This window comes from Dermochelys coriacea, chromosome 10 (genome assembly GCF_009764565.3).
Source record: "Dermochelys coriacea isolate rDerCor1 chromosome 10, rDerCor1.pri.v4, whole genome shotgun sequence".
Taxonomy (NCBI): domain Eukaryota; kingdom Metazoa; phylum Chordata; order Testudines; family Dermochelyidae; genus Dermochelys; species Dermochelys coriacea.
In genome coordinates this window covers 76,761,281-76,782,559 of record NC_050077.1, presented here as the reverse complement: position 1 = coordinate 76,782,559, position 21,279 = coordinate 76,761,281, and the positions used below count along the sequence as shown (strand labels likewise).

Here is a 21,279-nt window from a genome sequence, read left to right as displayed (position 1 = left end):
ACAAAGCCCATAGACGACATAATTTGGGGACATAATAATGCTGACTATATAATCTGGGAAATCCATGTTACAAGTCTAAAGTTTTATTTAAATAAGTTAGATCTCTGAGGATAGTCTTGTTTTAAGAGGCTTAGGCTGTTTAATGAGCATAGTTGAAATCTATGTTGGTATTAGTATGAGTAGTTGCCCCCAAACCATTGGGGGCTATCTATAAGTTCTGTAATCCATTAAGGTAGACCTTAATTTTGCATGAGTGCATGTTTGAGTGTTGCAAGGAGATAGGTGATCTGTGAGGGCGAAATACTGAGTTGTGTTGCATTCAAAGTGCAGACTGATCAGAGAGGAATATCCAGTCTTGCAATGTCATAAAAAAAATACTATTTTCATTATACGTGTGTTGCTGTTGCATCTTGTGGTTTTGTTTTGCCCATGTGGGATGCTGTCCTGGCAAAGATAACCACCGATGTATTAAAACAGGTGAGCTGTAAAATATTACTGCATTGCTGGCTAAAAGTAAAAATCATTTGAGAGCTTAAAGCAAACTGGGCTGCAACATTCAAATTTACAAGGTTTTCAAAGTGATTGTTCTGTCTCTAAGAAAACATGGTGTCACCTTTTTGCTTTCCAGGAGTTTGACATGGTATGGTTCTTTTTTTTTTTTTTTTATTTAAGGCCAGACTTACAAGACAGGGGATTATATGTGAGAAAGCATTGACTCTGAAAAGTACCAACTAGTCGGAGTAGTTAATTGACTGAACCTGATCTCTGTGTGACGTTGTGGCAAAGAGGACCAACAGTCTTTGAATGGAACAGGAGAATGTTGAGTAGAGGTGGAGAGGTGATGTATGGTATTGATGAGAGTGCTACTGGTGTCCATAATGTGCAAAATGTATTGAAAAATTGGAGACGATTCAGATAAGCATTGCAAAAAGGAGTATGTGTTTGGGAAAACACTGTGCAGTGAAAGACGTAAAGAGCTCAGTTTTTTTAGCTTCTCTGTCCATTTTAGGTGATTTCTTCCTCATTGTTCCTTTAATAAAGATTGAATGTTTCTCTAAATATATGCTCTAATTCAATCATTATTTATTGGACTCTATGCAGGAATTACTGGCTGACATGTCAGTGGCCTATGGTGTTCAGGAGGGCAGACTAGACAATTACAGTGGTCCTTTCTGGCCTTTACAATTTAGTAAACTATCTTCTTCATAACTTTGGTGCAAATAATCAGCCTGAATCTCTCCCGTATCTTATAGCATATTCAAACTTGCCAATTCGAAACGGGGGGGAAGCCAGGTTGTAACTCCACCAAGGTATTTCTGGTTTTAGGAGACTTGTACTGTTAGTGTTGTATTTCATATTATGAATACTTTTGTTCAGTGCAATTAAACAATGGGACCTGTGCAATGGAAGGATTTAGAAGCATTGTGTGGCTGCTGTGTGAAAAGTCAGAATGGAGTGTATTTCAGGGTTCAAAAAGGACTTATGTAAATATATCAAATTGCATATGCGTATTATTTTGCTAGGATTTTTTTGGTTTTATGGTGGGTTTTTTTCCTTTTTTCATTCCAGGTTTGAGTTGATGCGGATGTGCTGGCAGTACAACCCCAAAATGAGGCCCTCCTTCCTGGAAATAATCAGCAGCATTAAGGATGAGCTGGATCCAGGATTCAAAGAGGTCTCCTTCTTCTACAGTGAAGAGAACAAGCCTCCAGACACCGAGGAACTCGATCTGGAGACTGAAAACATGGAGAGCATTCCTTTAGATCCCTCGTCCACCCTCCAACCCACTGACAAGCACTCAGGACATAAAGCTGAGAACGGCCCAGGTGTGGTGGTGCTGCGGGCCAGCTTTGAGGAGAGACAGCCGTACGCACACATGAACGGGGGACGCAAGAACGAACGGGCCTTACCTTTGCCCCAGTCTTCGGCCTGCTGATCCTTAAAACCCAGAATCTCACAAACACACACACATTGGGGGAAGAAAGAAAGAAAAGAAAATATATTCAAAAGCCTACTGTACCTCAGTGGATCTTCAGAACTGCCATAGCTGCACATGGGAGAATCCTCTTTTCAGTAAACACGTTAGTTTTTTCTTTGTTCAATATGCAAGCAGATGTTTATTTCAGTAAAGGACTCTCCATTCAGTGGGGCGCACAGTCAGCCTTTTAAAACTCTAATGTTAACACTTAATAGCAACAGAAAACTTGAGATCTGATGTGTCTCTTCTCTTTTTCTCTCTCTCTTTCTTTCTGCTTCATAATGGGAAACATATCTGCGTGCAAGTTCAACCATACAGCACTTTTATCAGATCAAAGAAATTGCAGGCCAGGTGGCTCCCCCTTAGTCCTTGCAAGCACCTGCTTAACACTGTAGGTCTTTATAAAGACAGAATGAAGAAAAGAAAAAAAGACTGGATTTTTAATGTTACTCTAACCTTTTTAGGAACACGTAAAAGAATTTAAAAAGGGCCATCATTCGTCCATGGTTGTTACCATTTTCAACGCTGCCAAATTTTGCCAAAAAACTGAACTTTTTGGGGGTGGTGATGGTTTTGTTTCATGGGGATGGGGGGTGTTGTTGTTTTTTTTTTTTGTAGGCTTGGAAGGAGCACAGTAATCAACTGCTCCATTTAAAAGAGATACTGACCAATACACTCCATTCAATCATACACTGGTATTTTAAAAAAAAAATCCGATTGTCTAGATTTTTTTCAACTGGACAAACCATGATTTGTTTTCTCATGATGGAGAGGAAAGGGGGGCAGGGTTTAGAAACAACCCTCCCCCCCCTCCCACCCTCCCCCACCAAGAATTCTGGACAAAACTGGCAGTGGTGAGCCAAATATCACACACACATACACACACTCTGTCTCTCTGTCTCGTACACTCTTATATATACTTCGTGCAAAAAGTCGACCGCACGCCAAAAACAGCAAACCAGCCTGAAATGAACCGGAAGGGATCTCCATCATTGCAGCCTCCCCTCCTTCTCAGGCTAGCAGGAAAACACATGTCGAAACAAAAATTGGAGAAGACAAAAAAGCGGTAACGGATTCAAGTATACGACGCTTTGTTGACCTTTTCTCTCTGTTGTTATACTTCTCGAAGGGTTAAGACTTCTCGAAGGGTCTTGCAGTTCTATGTTAGACCATGGATCATTTGCATACACATTGTCTTTTGTGTCACTTTTATAACTTTTTTACGGTTCAGATACTCATCTATATGTCTGTACAGAAAAAAGCTGCTATTTTTTTTGTTCTTTATCTTTGTGGATTTAATCTATGAAAACCTTCAGGTCTGCCCTCCTTCCCTTCCCCCCCACTCCAACAAATTTCTTATGCTTTGTACTATAGTGTGTAACTTTTACTTCCTTCTTCCTAGTAACTGATCCCTGTAACATGATTTGCCATGAACTGTTTAATGCCTTTTTATAAATACATTTCCTCCTTTTTTTCCCCCATTAGTTGTTTTACAACATCTTGGCTGTGTGGGATACAGAGCTCTTGAAGGGACTAGGGGAGAAGGGGTACACAACCAGTAGCACTCCAGTGGTGCTGTGGTAGTGGTGGTTTTAACCATACCCTCCCTCCCTCCGCTAACCTCTGCCCATGCAGCACGTGAGTCTGTTACAGTGCAAGGCACGATACAAACTCAGGTCAGAAAAAAAAGGTTACATATTGAGTACATTCTTGTTCAGTGTTCATATTCATCGTTGTACAAGAGTCAGACCCCACTCCTTCCTTTGCCTCTTATTTTGGTTGTGACACACGCATATATATATATTTTTTTAATTGTTGGGTACAACAGCGGACACCAGGCTTTTGGGTCTCTATTTTTTAAAATGAATATTTTAACCCTTCCATCCCATGAACAACAGCTGTTTAGTCTACATCAGTTGAGCTGTCCGTGCCAGGCGTTTTTATGTAGATGGCCATTCAACATTCTGATCTAGCAGACCTCAGCTACTAGGCCTTCTTATTAGAAGATGTTGAAAGGCCACATTTCTGGGCTGCACCTTGTTCAAGATCTCCTCCTTCCCCTCCCCGATTTGCCAGCAACCTCAATGATAGCATGCTGTGGAGATCATGCAGGGAGGATGAGAGTGCCCTCAAGTGGGTGGGGGCCACCAGGTTTGCTAGCAAACAGTTAAATGCAGGAGCTGTGGAAACATGTACAAATACAAGCTTGTTGCTCAGACTATAGACCAAACTTCAGCACAAAAGAGAATAGTAGCTTGCTTGTTTGGCAGAGGAAGCTTTATGAATATGGTGGGCAAGGAGGTAGGATTTAAAGAGGGTGTGTTGGAGACCATGGTGTAAGTCTAAAAGGAGCCATAACAATTGCTCATCTAAAGTTAGTTATAGCATCTAACCCCTTGTTTAGCACTGATCCAACCAAATGATGGCAGTAAAGAGGTTGTTCTGGGATGGAAATGTTAAATTTTTTTGAGTAAGAACAAAAAATTAAAATATACTGATTGCTCGTTGTGACTGGAGATTAAAAAAAAAATGTTTGTAGTGCTTTTTGCTTGTGTAGTTTTAGGTCCCACTATCTTCTCTTGCCTCTGTCCCATAGTTATTTTTCCCTTTAAAGAAAAGACAAAAAAAAAAGTTAATTAAGAAGGTATTCTATGTAGGATTTTTTTATTTATTTTTGTGATATCAGTTTAAATCACTGTAGAGATGCCCCATAATAAATTTAAATACTGAGATAAGGGTTTTCAAGTATGACAGGGGGACAGTTTTTGATTTTTTTCAAACATTTATCTACCTCACTCTTATTTTTTTATATGTGTATATATAAAAAAAATACATCTCACATTTCTCAGCAGCCAATAGAAATACCGTTGATACTGGTAACTTCTCACTCACTCTACAAACCACATACTCTAGGTTTTGGAGAGAAGCGGTCGCTACTTTTCCCAAAGGGTCACTTCAGAGGGTTCTCATGTTATTTTATAGCAGTTTGCCCTTTTTTGGTAGCATTTTTAAGATTTATGTTGTGGGGAGGGGAGGAGACACACCTGAGAATCGTTTGACTTAAGACCACCATTCTTTAAGGAGTCTCAGAAGCTGTGAAATGCACTGACGTTGCAGTCGTAGTTCAGCAAGCCGCTATATGTTCTGCTGAGTTGGGACAGAGCTCACAGCTGTAAGGGGATTGAATGATGGTATTTGATCAAATTCATTATGGAAGCCAATTGTTTACAATATTTGAAAGTCTAGGGTTATTAAAATGAAATAAACGGCCTTTCTGTTAATCCTTAAGAGTGGGCTAAGTCATTCTTGCCAATTTTTCTCAGATGCCACAAGCACCAAAAGGACATTTGACTGAATCAATACCTAAAAATAACTTGGAGCATACAGCAGTAGCATTGCTTTCTTGACCAAATCAAACAGGGCAAAAATATCACAGGCTACCTGATAACACTAGACTGAATTTACAACTTGGAATCTTTACATTTGCTCCTTCTGTTTGGCAAGAGCCCTGATTTCTCAAAACTAAATGTTAAATGGGAAATTTGAATGTGCCAGTAGAAATCCAGTCCCTCCCAACCCCCTCTCTACGCATACTTCATCACTCTGGATTCTGATGGACCAGCCGTCAAATTCTGACTTCCCTCTGACAGTGCTTAACTGGTTTACAAGCGTACAGTACTAACATAACACAAGCCTGCCATTAACACAATGTATAATGTTTCTCTTTTTTTCTGATTCTGGCAGCTGTTCATGGAGGTGTTAGTTGTGGTATCTGAATAAGGTGGCGTTTGGCTACTTTGAGATGTACATGGCCTCTTGAATATACAGTGCTGCGGTTAAGTACGACAGAGTTTGTCTTTAGAGGGAGCGTTTCTCCCTAACACCAGAGAAAACCAACAACATTTCAGATTGACTGGGTTTCCTTTTTGTTTTTTCATTTCCCTAATTTGACAGTGACCTTTTGGTGTAGTGACTGCTCCTCTCTCTCTTGCACATACTGATTTCCACAACTGGAGATCCTCAGATCTTTCAGCTGGCTATGAGGGTTTTGTTAAAACTGTCCAAGTTAATGTTTTTGGGGTTTTTTTAATTGTTATATAGGTGGTTTAAAAAATATATTAGGAAAAAACACTAACAATATAGTACCCCATCATGATAAACATTTCAAAAGCACTTAAATGAGAGGCAGTCATGTGACTAAACGAAGTATGCATGTATGATGACAAAGTCAGTTCTCTTGGACCAAACCACCTTAACAGTACCATTGTATTCTCTGCTCACAATTCTAGCCTAATTCCATGTTGGTTTCTACAGCATTTTGTTGTTGTTTTTGGTGCATTCTGAATAGCTTTATCTGCCTGGGTTTTTCATGCAGATCTCCCTTTAACAGTAAATAACATTGTTTGTGTATGTGAACGATGGAGAATTAATGGCTTGATATTGGCATAAAATGGCGAATTATGCATCCTTTTCCTGAGAGACTGGCTTGCTGGTATGGAGAATTTAGCACTTCCGCTGTGTTTGAATAAAACTGTAGTAATCCCATTTCTGAGCATGATTAAAAAAACAAAACCCACCCAGCCTGCAAAACAAGCGTTCTGACAAATGGTACCAAGATATCAGTAACAAACTGGCATCACTAAGGGAGCAAGAAAGTTTGATTTTAAGTATGTGGGCCATTCTTCTCAATCTGACTTTGTCATCATTAAATCTTTCGGTGGTACAGAAGGTGGTTTGGTTGCAAAGGAAGGTGACGATTGTATAAATACAGACGCATCACATGCTTGGTACTAAATATGATATTCTTTTTGTTGGGGTAATAGACTAGACAAAGAAGCCGAGTATGATGCAAAACTTGAGGCCAGCACATGTTCTACCAAGCCTCTTTCTCGGTGTGATGCCTCCGTTCTTTAAAGCTGGTTCTAAGTGATGTATGACTCTAGATGTGTTTGCACTGATGCTCCTGTTGGTGTCAATAAAAAGCCCAGTTTGCCCAGGATGACTGGTCACCAGATGGAACTGCTATTAGATCCTCTGGGAACTGCTGAGGGGTGTAAGTACAACCCAAGCCTAAATGAATGATGCTCCTGTTGTTGGTATACATATATGTATATTTTAAAAACCCTTTTCATTCCAGTAGTACAAGTAACACTTTCTTCTGTTACTCTTTTTATTTTGTTTGTCAACAATGTATTTAATCACTGGGCTAAGCAACAATGGGGGAAAGTGCAAGAGATCCACTCCTTATTAACCAGTGAAAGCCAGATATTGCAGGTCCACTCTATGTAGTTGATCTAAACAGTAATTACAAATAAAGGATGATGTAGATTAAACATTAATTGCCAGAGGTGCTGAAGATACAGAACTGTGGGTAGTCAGGGGCTCAGCAAGTCCCATGGCGCAGAGGACCGGTGGTTCTGAGTAAAGGCATTTAAATTACTTGTTTGTGCTTTTAAGAAACTCAACCGGGTTAGCTGGAATTGAGAATGGTCATGAGGCGAGAGGAGAACAAAGGATGGAAATACATATTCACACAGGCACGGGGCTTGGCAGAAGTTTGCGATCGTTTCAGAGCTTGGTATGTGGGACAGCATCAAGGCTCAGGCATCATCATTCTAATCATTTGGTACTTGTAAATAAACCTCTTAATTTCCCAGCTGTGGAGGTAAATTAATTACCAGGAGGTTTACAGAGATCATTGGTCAATATGAATTGCTGTGCATCAGCTCTCAGTCAGTGTGTTTTGCAAGTACCATATGACTATCTATAGTACGTGTGCATGTGCGGATGGTCATCTTTTTTGTATGCATTATGTTAATTAGTAATCCATTAGCATTTTCAATAGGGCTTTTAAGTCCAGTAGATTACGGGTAGTCAGTTGACGAAGATCTGGTTTACAAGAACTAATTAAATGTTTCATTGCATTTTGTAAGTACATGGAAGAATAATACATAGAATAATTTTATAAAATGTTTGTAGTTTATAAATGCCTTTAAAATAATTTAAAGGCACTTTCCTGTGTGTGTGTGTGTTTGTATATGATCAGGGTTTTTTTTTTTTGATGGTACCAGTTTACTAGCTAGCTTTACAATATGCCAAAAAGGATCATTAACTTGTCCAACTCATGGTTCATCCCTTTCTCCCCAAGCTTTGTGTCCTGGTGTACAGTAAATAAACTAAATAAAGAGTTTGGGAAAATGTTCTGTATCTTCAGTATCCTGGTCTTCCAGAACCCTCTGGTTTGGGTGGGATCATCTTAACTGGTCATTTCACTTTACTGTATAGTGCAGTTAATGGATTGAAAGAACCTCATTGGTTATGGAAACAGAATAGGTATTGCTGCTAAGCAGTCTTAGTTGTGTTATTCAGTACCAGTTTTTCTTATTGTTGCAAGGTGGGTTGAAGGATGTGACTGCGTAATAGACAGCATGATGAAAGGCAGTTTTCAAAGTTATCATTGAATAAAAGAAAACTATGTTTACAGATTTCTTATCACTTCAAATGATGGTTTTGTGCTGCCTATACAAGTTATGTAGATATCTAGCATCATTAGAGCTTTGTTGAGATGAACAAGGAAGGGTCCCTATTTATTTTTATTTAAGTAAGAATACCGAAGATTTTCCTCCCCCAAACCTCCCCCTCCCACCCCCAAATTAGACTGAACATTTCCCCTCCCCTACCTTTTGAAGGTTATGGATGGTTTAGATGCCTTTGAGAATTATCTTTCTGTTTTCTAAACCAGTGAGGTTTGAGTTGAAAGGATTGGCCAGAGTTTGTCTACCTCTGGGACAAAAACAAAACTAGAAAGCGCTATGGAACTGATGCATTTGCAAATACAACATTTATCAAGTTTTCTTGTTTAAAAAAGCTTTTTTTAAAAAAAAAATTAAAACAGTAATAACATGGCCAATTTATTACATTAAAAAAGACTTGCTGTGTATAAATTATTCCTAAAGAAATTCCTGTGTTTATATTAAAATGAATCAGTAGATGATAAAAAAAAAAATTTCAAAATGTTTTTGTATATTCTGTTGTAAGAATTTATTCCTGTTATTGCGATATACTCTGGATTCTTTACATTATGAAAAAAAGGAAACTTTGTCTATTTTGAATGGCTGAAGCTAAGGCTCCTTTAGTTTCTCTTACTCTGCTTTTTTCTAGTAGTTACAGTACTACATGATTTAAGTTAAATAAAAGAATTCTGTATGCATTTGTCTGTCTTCTGATTTTTGTTATTTGCTAGCCCAAACTTGAGCAAAGAAAGTATAGTCCCAGAAAACTAAAAATTCCACCTCTCCTATAGTTGATAGCCTGCCCCCTACAGTTTTTCTGGTGGTTTTTTTTTTTTAATTTTTAAGGTATCACATCTGTTTAGTGCAGGCATCGGAAACCTTTGGCATGCGGCCCACCAGGGAAATCCACTGGCGGGCCGGGATGGTTTGTTTACCTGCAGGTTCGGCCGATTGCAGCTCCCACTGGCCGCGGTTTGCCATTCCAGGCCAATGGGGGCTGTGGGAAGGGCGGCCAACGCATCCCTCGGCCCGCGCCGCTTCCCCCAGCCCCTGTTAGCCTGGAACAGTGAACCACGGCCAGTGTGATCTATGATTGGCTGAACCTGCGGACGCTGCTGGTAAATAAACCGTCCCAGGCTGCATGCCAAAAGTTGCCGATCCCTGGTTTATAAGTGCTAGGCCTTCTCTGTTTGAGTTCCAGATAGCGTCACTGAGCTTGATTGTTGAAGCCCCAGGAGACTGAGTCCTTTATTTGTGGAGGTTGTAGACTCCTTTGAAGAAGGCAAGATGCTGATTTCTTTGAAGGAAGCATATGTTCAGCCACTGCTCAAAGCCATCTCTAGACACTGGCAGTCTAATTATCAACCAGTACCTAGATGCATTTTCTACTAAGACTATGAAAAAGGTTATGGCAAGACAGCTGTTGGTATCTTCATGCTTTTGACTCATTTGACCCTTGTCATTCAGGGTTTACAACACAGAGACTGCATTTAATGGCACAATAATCATAGCTTGGAGTTAGATAAAGATCAGGTCTCTGTGTTGATATATCTATCTGCTGTCTTTGTCACTGAGGAGGTGTTGATATGGTACTGGCTGTGAGGGCTGGCCTGTTTTTAGGTTGTTTCTAAATCTTTCCTTTGGAGAAATCCCAAAGGGTCCAGTTGGGTGATTCCTCTCCTGCCCCAATGGCTGTTTCTTGAAGGGTATGTCATGGCTGTTTGGTCTCCCCTCTTATTCAGCGTGTATGTGAAGCCATTAGTGAGGTTACCAAGGAGAATATGGGCTGAGGTGCTTTGAGTGCAACAGTGACACCCTACTTCATGCCTCTATCCCGTCCAGTCCAGAGAGTGTAGTATGGAAGTGTATTTTAACGTGTTCGGCTGTGAATGAGACATGGATGACAGCAGTGAAAGGATTTGGCTGAAAGCATGTCACTGTTGGTTACCAAGGGATCTGGTTTTATTTCCAGCTGCTTTTGATGATCTAATGGCAGCAATGACCAAGACTCCTCTTTCCATCCATGTGGCTAAGAGGTCATTCTTTCCTCTTGCATGCAGATTGTCTTACCATGATCTGGTGTGAGACTGGATTCTAGCAATACTTGTCTTGAGAAATGACCCCTTTAAATCCATCCAGAAGCTGAAACTAGAGTAGAATGCAGCAGTCTGCTTTTTAAATGGGATTGTCTACCATGACAACACATGCAGCACTGGTGCTCCATGAGTTGCCCTTCCTGTGGGAATGTAAGCTGTTGGGTTTTGATCTATAAAGCCTTGAATGGCCTGAGACCATCTGACCTCAAAGTCTCTTTCCCCTGTGCTATACTGTGTATCAGGATTGCCTTTTTCATTGACAGCATGGACACCTAGAGCATGGGGTAAGTGTTCTTTTCTTGTGATTGAAATCCAGTTTAATAACGGTTGTTGTTTTTGCCAAATTGGAAATATCCATTTTCTGTTGTAATCCCTAATTCATCAGAAGAAGTTTAGAGTCTGCTTTGATGCGCAGGCACACAATACCAGCAGGAAGTGATACCATCTCCTTTGTGCCAAAAGACAGCTCTCTCCCTAAAAACACGCTGACTAAGCCTTTCAAAGGTGGTTCCTGCTAATGCATCCTGAAAGCAAATGCAGGGGTCACCACTGAAAAGCTTTGTGAGTTTTTGAGGAGGGGACAGTAGTTTGGCACATAAAGGTAAACTGCTGTGCGGGGGGGGGGGGGAAAGGGGTTGATTTTAAAGGTCCACAAGATGGGAGCATTGCATGTGATTTTCATCCACAAATGAGAGCTTTTGTATGACTGATCTATTCTTCTGGGCTTCAGGGGGAAAATTCTCCCTTGTGTGTATGAAGTTATAATTTTGTATGGTTGTAATAATGCACATCACCTCAATTTTTTTTATGTAAGCTGTACAAAGACTACCTGCATATCTGATATCAGGAACAAACTTTCAATGTGCTTTTTAAAGCAATTTGTATCTTGACATTTCATTTCCCAAGTCTTTGGGGTTTGGGCAAGGTAGCCTTTTAAATACCATTTTCTTGAGACTTTTCCTTGTATCCTAAATCAGAAGTAAATTTGTTACCATTAGCAAGATAAATCACCAATCACTGGTGTTCCCCTAAACGATTGTTTACATTTCCTTTGTTTGTAATTTGTTTTACTTTCAAGTTTTTTATGTAATGAAAAAATGGCTAAAATAAAGTTATTGTAGGATTTTTAGAACATATTTTAATTCCCCCCTCGCATGCCATGTAATTATGGGTTGTTTTGTTTTTTGGTTTTTTTTAAATCTTAAGGGTTGTCTCAGAGGAAGGTGTAATAATTTTACTGTATTCTGAGAAACTTGCCTGTCTTCTGTAAACCATCCTTTTTATTCATTATTTTCCCCACACTGCTTTAACATCTCTAAGATAATTATTTGTAGTGCTCTTCCTAGAAAGTCTGCTGTTACGAATTTGGATAGAGGCGGCACATGTATAAAAGCTGCTCTTCCATTACCATAATACAGAGAGGTATAATAGGTATAATCACAGATGTACCTATGACATTTAAAAAAAAAAGCAGAATTAAGGAAAGCTAAACTTCTATTTAATTAAACACAGTTTAAGCAGTTAAGCCAGATTTGGTTTATGTGCTTTGTATTAGAAAAAATGGAAATTAAAAAAAAACCCAAACAATTGAGAAACAAACATTCCTTGAGTGTTGGCTTGATTTGATTGACACCCACTCAATAGCTACTGCAAAATAAAAATCCTTATACATGCATTGTTTTGTGAGATCTCATAAACTAAATTAGATTGGAAAATTACCCAACTGTGTACGTGTGTACACACACACACTCACTCTCACTCTCTCTCTCTCTCTCTCTCTCTCTCTCTCTCTCTCTAGCCTCACTTCCCGCCCTCCTACATAAAAGTAGCACAATTTCAAAAAATGTTGTATGTTTAAGATACTTGCTGGATAAATTCTTCCCTTTTCTTATATCACATCACTCCGAGACCCAAACAGTCTGAAAATAAAAACTAATTTTGACCTTCAAGAATCCTGGTTTTTGTTTGTTGTTTTAAAGATTGGTTAAAGAATCACATTAAAAAAAATTGTTAGTTGCCATAGACACCTTTGTTTTTTTAAAGAAAAAAAGTTTTAAAATGAATTTGTTTACTCTGAAGGCTGCTCGTTCACCATTTATGCTCCTCTCGCTCCGTTTGGACAATGAAAGTGGATTGAAGTCAGTGGCTAGTCAGAATCACTTATTATCTTACACAGTGCTGAAAAATTTGAGTCACTGTCGTATTTTTTTTTTAAATCGTTTCTACTGGAATTTACAAATTTAAGGAAACATTTCTATTGGCTTTACTTTTTGTGCAAGTCTTCAATCTAAATTTTCAGTCCCTCGTGTCCTTTTCACGCCTGTGACTGTAAACTTTAAGTACCTATATGTATTGGGGGGGGAGCAAGTCCTTATAATGATTCTTGAAGGTGAAATGAGCTGCTTTAATTTCCTCTCCCACTAATAATGTGTTTACCTTCCTGCATCTCTGGAAAAGATGACATCAATCCCTTCCACCGAAATGTTTTTCCAGAGAGTTTTCATATTAATTGTAGACTCAATCCTTTCTGGGCCATCTAACAAACAACAGCCATCTTCTGGGCAAAAACCACAAACATCCATCTCTTTGTAGCCTTTGTTCTTCCCACACTGTTCAAGGATGATGATTGCTTTGGAGGATGAAGCGAGTCCAATGTGAACAGTAAGCTGTTTTCTTGCCCCCACCAGAGTGAATAACAGGAAATGAAAATGACAGACCTGTTTTTAAAAACATCCAATGCAATAGCGCCGAGCAGTTTATGAAATACCAGCTCCAAGGTGGAGTGTCTTACTTATAGCTCCTCTTTACAGAAAATTTAGATAACCCTTTGTAATGTAGAACAAAATTGGACTTTTGTTGTTTGTTTTATCTAGCCAGATCGGGAATCCAGCACAAGGATACATGCAGCGTCTTTTTGTAACTTACAGCGGTTCTTTCCACTGATCTGCATATAGCGCCATTGTTAAAAGCTAAACTATTTCCTCATTAGTATGTGCATTAAGTTGCACCAATTTTCATCATAAAGCTTTAGTTGATACTTTAAACTGCACCTCCACAATCCTGTCTGACACAGACATTGTGTAACACTTTTGGGGAGGTTTTAAAGACCCACTCCAGATACTACCCTCAGGACAAAGAATCCTCTTAATCAAGCTATCAAAGTCAGCAGCTTCTTATTCCAAATAAGTAGTTCTCCCAGTTAAGCAAAGAAGGATTTTTTTAAAAGCCTCATTTTAAAATGACAAATACTCTATTGGATGAAAATGCTGCAATAAGAGATACTTCCTGTACTTCAGCTATATTTCTTCTTTCAGAACTTAAATCCTGAGTTTCTTGCACACCCAAAACTTCATTAAATAAAAAGTTTTGGATGTACAAGGATTGCAAGATTTGGCCCCAAATCTGTGTTTATCAATGGGTTGTAGGTCAGGACTATTTATTTTATAGTTAAGCACCATATTTATTTTATACCATGCTCATCACTATATCTAAGTTCCATTTAATCACTTGATACCAGATAAATGCATCACTATTAGGCAGAAGTTATTTATGTCCCTAATTCTCATTAAGTGCTCCTGATTTAAAAATTTGCCTACTGAGAGGAACATGCCTTAGTGTGGTAAAATAGACATTTCATAACTATAAAAAAAATTACAACTTTACCAGTCCATGTAATACGTCAAGATTAAATAATGAACTATTTTCTTTTCTAAATGTTTTTTTAAAAAGTGTAAATATTTTTTCCTAGCAGTGATATGTATACAACTGATTCAAATTTATTCCACAAAAACATTGTTAAAAAGCCTGACATTCTGTGTTGATCTCGTTTCCTTTTATAAGAGTAAGATTTTTTTTTTTATGGGGATTCAGTAAAAACCAAATTGAACAGTTGCCCAAAATGTATCTAAGGAGCATACATTCACCTCTTGAATAATAGCTGTTCCTTTAAACTTCTCAAACATTCATGTGGTAGATTTCTTACACTGATATGCAGTGAGTAAATGGTTAGCAGTCATCCTATCCTAGAAGTCTACACACTCGTGCCCTGATGATGAGCATCATCTAAGAACCTAAATAGATGACTAGGTACTATAGATGTTTGTTTGGCACGTAAAGGGCTCTCTTCAGCTGTCATCTGATTGCTGTGAAGGAACCAAAGAAGTTCTGTATCTCTGCACCACCCCATCTAAACTAGATACAGGAGAGAAATATTCCTTCAACATCCATGCTTTCTCAGATGTGCATCCAAAATCTCCCCATGTAGTTTTCCATGTTTGTTTTTCTGAGCTTAATTCAGTTACTGTCACAGAATCCAGCATTCACCCTTTTGCTCTTTGCCCAGTGCTACATTGGCTTTGTTCACACATTCAGCTACCTCTGCTACAGTTCACGCTCCTAACAAACAGGCATTGAGTCCATCCGTGGTCTGGCTAACGTTCACTTTTGGGTGATGGTCTAATTGATCTTTCCCTCTCCATCAGATCCTTGTTAAGAGCTGCCAGGAGCCCTTCTAGCAACTGAATGACTTGTTTTGGGAAAGACCCTCCTCATGAAGATTATAAGCATAACTATTTCCAGTGGTGTAGACCACCAGTGGCTCATGAAGTCTTTGGTGATGGTCCACAGAATGATTCTCATATTGTTTCACTCAGTAGGAGATTGGGAGAAGAAAGTGAGATCATGTAAGGGCTCTGTCTCTGATGAAGTGGTTCACAGAATTAAAAATGTAGAGAATCATTGGCACTAATATTCTTGGTGGCTGTACTATGAAAACACTCCACAGCTGTGTCCTTCAAAGACCTGATTGTCCATTTTGTCCCTTTCAGAGGGACAAAATTATATTCCATTGCTCACTATCATTTTAGGTGGTTGAAAGATATTACCCTTTGTTTTGTGTGCTGAAAAGAGGGAGACGTTTTTAAAAAACCAGGATAGAAAAGGAGGATAGACTTCTTGAGCGTAAGATAAATAGAAATAGATTTCTCTGGTCCATCTACCCTACCTCTCGGCACACGCTCAAGAAGTCTATCCTCCTTTTCTATCCTGGTTTTTTTCTGACTATATCTAGTGCGCAAGCTGTATCCACCTTCTGAACAGAGACTGTATTATTTGGTTCAATTTTAATTTAAACGAAAAGAATTCAACTATATAATCACTCACTAGTGGTTGAAGAGTCCCCCATATCTTGCAGACAAGCTCCTTTGCTTTTCGGTAAGCCACTGGCAGTTGCATAATGTGTAGGTCTATGTTTTCACCAAGGCCTAACTTGGACATCTCCTGTATGTAGAAAAAAGCAACACAGGCTTGTAAAAGCATTAGATTGTCTCAAAGGGTGATGTGAAATATCAGACTTCGGTCCAATTCAGAGAGTACATTGCAATGCAACATAGCTACCCTAGCGGTTTCCAAATAGTCCATAGAGATGGCTGGTCACATGTTGTTAGTTTTTCTCCTTGTTTCCAGTGGCTAAATCACTTTAAAAGAAGCTAAAATATGTTAAATATTTTCCTGTCATCACTTTTTCAGGTAAGCCATTGCTTTTTTGCCAAAGAGATGTTTGGTTATCAGGGGGAAGGGAGATGGTTCACACAATCAATGCTAGGAAAGTTGTGCGGAAGACAGTCTCTCTCTCTCTCTCTCAAGATGTCCACTTTATGAAAAATATTTTATAAACCTTGATATAACTAACACTGTCCTGTCGAAGGGACTCGAGAGCCAAACTTACACTTCTTCTGAGACACGCATCATACAAAATTCCCATGAGGATACCTAGTTCAATTTCTGCCAAGGCAGCATGCTCCCTTGTGCTGTTTTCTAGGGCTCATTCTAGTTTTAGGTGCTTTGGACAAAGAGGAATTCCCACACTCTTGACAAAGAAAAGGGTTGACAGTGGGAAATATCCCTGGTTTATATGCAGCTTCATTTTATTAACAGCAGGGAGTTGTAATCAAATAGGCTGTGAGAGGTGGCCATATTTGTTGTTTGATTACTTATTTCAGGCTTGGTGATTTCATCAGTGCAAGGAACCCCAGCTGTAATGGACAAGTTTTCCCTGTACTGTGGAACATCTGCCTAGCTGCCCTAGGGGGATCCTCAATACAGGGAAATGCCACTTAGTGGGATGGGATTCTCCTTTTGCTTTGCCTATAAAAGACATGAACCCCCACGCTTTCCCTGAAGAATTTGGTTTCTTGCTCTTGGTTTGGGGTGGGAGAAATAATGCCACCATCTAAAAAGCCAGATTGGAGGAGGGACCAGCCAACCACCTTCAGAAGACAAAATGAGGAAATAGTCATTGAAAGGGGCATCCAGAAGATTCATAGGTTATAAGGGCAGAAGGGACCATTATGATTATCCAGTCTGACTTCATGTACTACTCAGGCCATAGGACTTCCCTGAATTAATTCCTGTTGGAAGCAGAAGCATGTATTTTAGCAAAACATCAATCTTGATTTAAAAATTGCCACTGATGGAGAGTCTACCCTGATCCTTGGTAAGTTGTTCCAATGGTTAACAGATGAATCATGGGGGGATTCTGGTCAGGACAGTAGGGCTTAAGGGCAAGGGAGCAGGGGAGTGGTTGGTAAGCCATGAGGTAGATCTGCTGTGGGAAGTAGGCATCTGCAGAAGGAATCTGGTGTGTGTTACGGAAGGGTCTGGTGGGAAACTAGATGTGTACTGGGGAAGGGGCATGGTGGGAGAGCATCCTGGTGCCTTTAAGGGAAAGCAGACCTGTTTCTCACTAGGGACACTTGCAAGGAAGGAGCCCAGGTCTAAACTCTGTGGACTGGGAAATTTGCCCTTGAACACTGGCTTCCTAAACAAACTGTTCCAATTTTCTTGTCAGCGGAAACATTGATTAGCTGTGCTCAATAAACTATGTGACACGAGCAAGGAAACAATGCCTGTGGGGAAGTAAACACATTTAGAGAACACTACCAGCCTTTTTTCCTCTGGGCACTGACAGTCTTTGAGAGACCGTTGCATCATCTTTGCTTAAGAATGCAGTGCTGTGTCTCTGCTTCCAAAAAAATAAAACCTGAGCCAATTTACGATTAGCATTTTATATTTTAAAGCATATTTACTTTGAATATTTAATGAGATTTTTCCTCTTTTAACTGCAAGGCCTTGGTAATGTGACTGATTGTAACTTCTCTGTAGGATGTGGGGACCAAAAATAAATGTTAAAGCTGCTGCTGTCATTCACCTCTTGAACTCTTAGTTTGAATTGTAACTGACTAGGCCAAATTCTGGTATTGCGCCATCTCTATCAATGGCGATACACACGGGGTGAATTTGGCCCGTAGTTTATACAGGAGGAATTCTGTTCAGCAGCAAAGTGCTGAAGACAGCATCAGGGACAAAAAGGAAGATACAATCTCTGTTAGATCCTAAATAATTTATTATTATTTTTATTTAGGCTGATCTACATTACAGATTTAGGTTGACGTAAGCCGCTTTGCGTCAACCTATCTGTGCATGATTCTACGCTCAAATTTCTCTAGATGACATACATATTCTGTCATGGCACTGCAATAAAACCACCTCCCCAAACAGTGCGGAGCCATGGTCAACCTACTGAAGTTAGTGCAGTGCTAGTGTAGGCGCTGTATGACCTGTGTCGACCTTAACAGGTCGAACTCCAGCAGCTGTCCCAGAATGCCACATTCCCTGCGACATTGACCGCACTGGCCTCAGTTGTAAACTCCACTGCCCTGGAGTCATGGAGACTGGAAGCTATCCCCACATCTCCTTTCAAACCTCCTGCTTGTTTTTAAAATGCCTTTTCCTGATTGCCCAGAGTGGCAAGCACACCTAGCCCCTCTTCCTTTTTTCTGTGCAACCGTCCAGCCAACCATGCTGGCTCCATGCAATCCTGCCCCAGGAGGTATTGGATCTCCTGGGCCTGGGGTGAGAGGAAGCTGTGCAGGTACAGCTATGGACCAGCCATAGTAACGAGGACAGCTATGAGCAGATTGCGTGGGGGAGGCAGGCAAAGGGGTATAACAGGGATCAGCAGCAGTGCTGCGTGACAGCAAAGGAACTTGGCTAGGTGTACCACCAGGCCAGGGAGACTGATCGATCTAGTGCTGAGCCAGGGACCAACCGCTATTACAACAAACCACACGTCCTACTTGGTGGAGACACCCTTAGCACGGTACCATGGATACCTCTGAGGAGCCCAAGACACAGACTCCTGCTGTGAACAGTGAGGTGGAGGAAGACACACGGCAGGAGGCTCCAGCCATATCATGAGCCAGGACCGGTTTGAGACTGCCCCAGTCTAGCCAGTCCCTCCAGGTGAGCACGGATGAGTCTGATGAAGGGGAAGGGACCTCAGGTAAGCATTTGCATGTGTTTTTCCTTACAATGGTTAAATTTAAGGATGGCGCCCAGCCCATGCCCCCTTAACAAGGCAGAGGTACTGACTTTTAATTGTCTTACTCATATTAGAAGAGGTAGACAAAGTAGAATTGGCATGTGCTTTTCATTCTCCTGTAGGGTTAAGCTGAGTGTGAAGGAGGGGCATTGGAGCAGTTTATGTACATAGGGTTGTCCCTTTCACTCTCCTGAGACATCTCGATTAAACTTTCATAGAGATACTCTGCAATCCTCTCCCAAAGGTTTATAAGGTTTCTAATAAGGGCGGCTGCCTTATTTCTTCTTCCACGGTAGGACACTTTTCCATGCCACTTTGCGATGGAGTTCAGCTGGCACCATTGCAGTAAACAAATTAGTGACATATGAGCCCGGGCAGCTTCGGCATACCAGTAGCAGCTGTGAGCCCTGTGCTTTTGTTACCCTCATCAGCTAAAACCACCACTGCCTGTGGAAAACAGTGCCAATATTCAGTGCCCTTTGCTCATACCAGTGGAATCCGGACTAAAATTGTATTGCTTCATGTGACAGAAATCCTTCCCCCTCCCCCAGCCCCTGATAGGCCATGCTTACTGTAGCTGGAGCTTTGCCTCACAGATATTATGCAGGACACAACAGGCAGCTATAACCAAACTAGCAAGTGCACAGCATCAGCATCCCTTCAATCTAGCAAAAGCACATTCAAGAGTCATTCTGTGCCTGCTGAGCTGTGAGTGGAATCTTTCCTTGTGTTGCTGAGGTGGCCAGTGAATGACTTCATGAGCCAGGGGAGCAAGGGATAGGCTGGGTCCTGGAATCACTATTGGCATTTCTATATTGCCAAAGGTAATACACCACTCAAGAAAGAATGTCCCTGCTTGCAGATTTCTGAAAAGTCCTCTGCTGTTAAAGTTGCACACATCATTCACCTTCTCTGACGAGCTCATACTGATAGCAGTGAAGCATCCCCAATAATCCACCAACGCTTGCATATCTGTACAAAAATAGTCCTTTCTGTTGATGTATTCTGTGGCAAGGCAGGCAGGTGTCAAAATAGGGGTATGCGTGCTGTCAGTCACCACACCACGGTTGGGATCTCCATAGGTGCAAATCATCCACAACATCTTGCGCATTGTAGAGAGTCACAGTCGTGCACAGCGGGAGACAATTAATGGCCCTACTCACTTGCATGGCAATGGCCCCAAAGTTCCAAAATTATTTCCCACTGACCAGTAGCAATCTGGCACTGCAGGCTTCCACAGTGTGATTTGGCACTCACTTTTCTGCTGTCAGTGCAACTTTTCTTTCTCGTGTCCCTGGAGGGCTGGGCTGAGCATTCAGAAGTTCTGCAGCCACTGCTAGTCATCCCATACCTGCATTACAATGCAATCCCACCAGTCAGTGCTCATTTCACAGGCCCAGAAGTACCTCCAGCATCCATGAACACCACCAACAACCTTGAATTGTTTTTCACTGGGTCAGCAAATTCTCATCAAATAAATTGCCATGTCCACCGTTGATGTGGTACTTCCTGCAGGTCTGCAAATACGGGAGAATTGTGTCCTGTACTTCCAATGTTTGAGAATAGTGCAGAGCTCTGAGGGCTCTATGCTTCTGTCAGAGAGGTGGACACTGAAATTTGTCCCATGGTTTGTCGTATTTTTTTTTTAAAAAAATGCAGATATTATGGGATATGGACAGTATTAGGGGATGGAGAAGTTGCATGCTGGGAACTTGACCCCTAGCTACCAGAGATCCCTGGGTCATTTCTATCCCATAACACATTGGGAAAATTTCCCCAAAAGCATTATGCCAGATGGCAGCATGTGGCACTCTGATACTACCCATGGTGCATTGCACTTTGCACTGACACAAGCATACCAACTTTGGTGGCTGTATGCCAATGTAACTTGTGTTGACCAAAGTTCGTAGTATAGACGTGGGCTATTTCTGTATTACTATAGTTCCTTATAGCCCTAATCATGGACCATGGCCTCCGTTATGCTAGGCATTGTCCAAACATAGAATAAAAAGACTGCCCCTGCCTCAAAGAGCTTACATCTCAGTATAAGACAAGAAACCACAAATGGATACTGATAGGGAGTACAAGGAAACAATGAGACACTACTGGTCAGCATGATAAGCTGTGGTAGTTGCACAACAACGGCTTAACTGTTTTCAAGTTTTTGTAGGCATTACCACAAAGGAACGTTTTAAGGAGGGATTAGGAGGAGGATAATGAGATTTGTGGATGTTCATGGGGAGCTCCTCCCAAGAGTGAGGAGCAGTGTTTGGTAGGGTGCTGTGTGATTAATGATCCCGGGGAGCACAGCCC

At 40.7% G+C, this 21,279-nt stretch overlaps 2 protein-coding genes across 2 annotated transcripts in view; one reads left to right on the top strand and one right to left on the bottom strand.

The window, feature by feature from the left end:
* The window catches only part of IGF1R (insulin like growth factor 1 receptor), a 290,123-nt gene extending 280,935 nt beyond the window's left edge, over positions 1–9,188 (top strand). Inside the window, 1 exon segment of the mRNA XM_038418287.2 lies at positions 1,570–9,188. Within this exon segment, the coding sequence (XP_038274215.1) occupies positions 1,570–1,936 (367 nt within the window). The 3' untranslated portion in view covers positions 1,937–9,188.
* The window catches only part of PGPEP1L (pyroglutamyl-peptidase I like), a 28,885-nt gene continuing 11,060 nt past the window's right edge, over positions 3,455–21,279 (bottom strand). The window contains exons 3-5 of the mRNA XM_043494566.1: positions 15,747–15,863; positions 13,023–13,252; positions 3,455–4,584 (exon numbers count right to left, since the gene is read on the bottom strand). Of these exons, the coding sequence (XP_043350501.1) occupies positions 4,575–4,584; positions 13,023–13,252; positions 15,747–15,863 (357 nt within the window). The 3' untranslated portion in view covers positions 3,455–4,574. The remainder of the gene's footprint in view (positions 4,585–13,022; positions 13,253–15,746; positions 15,864–21,279) is intronic.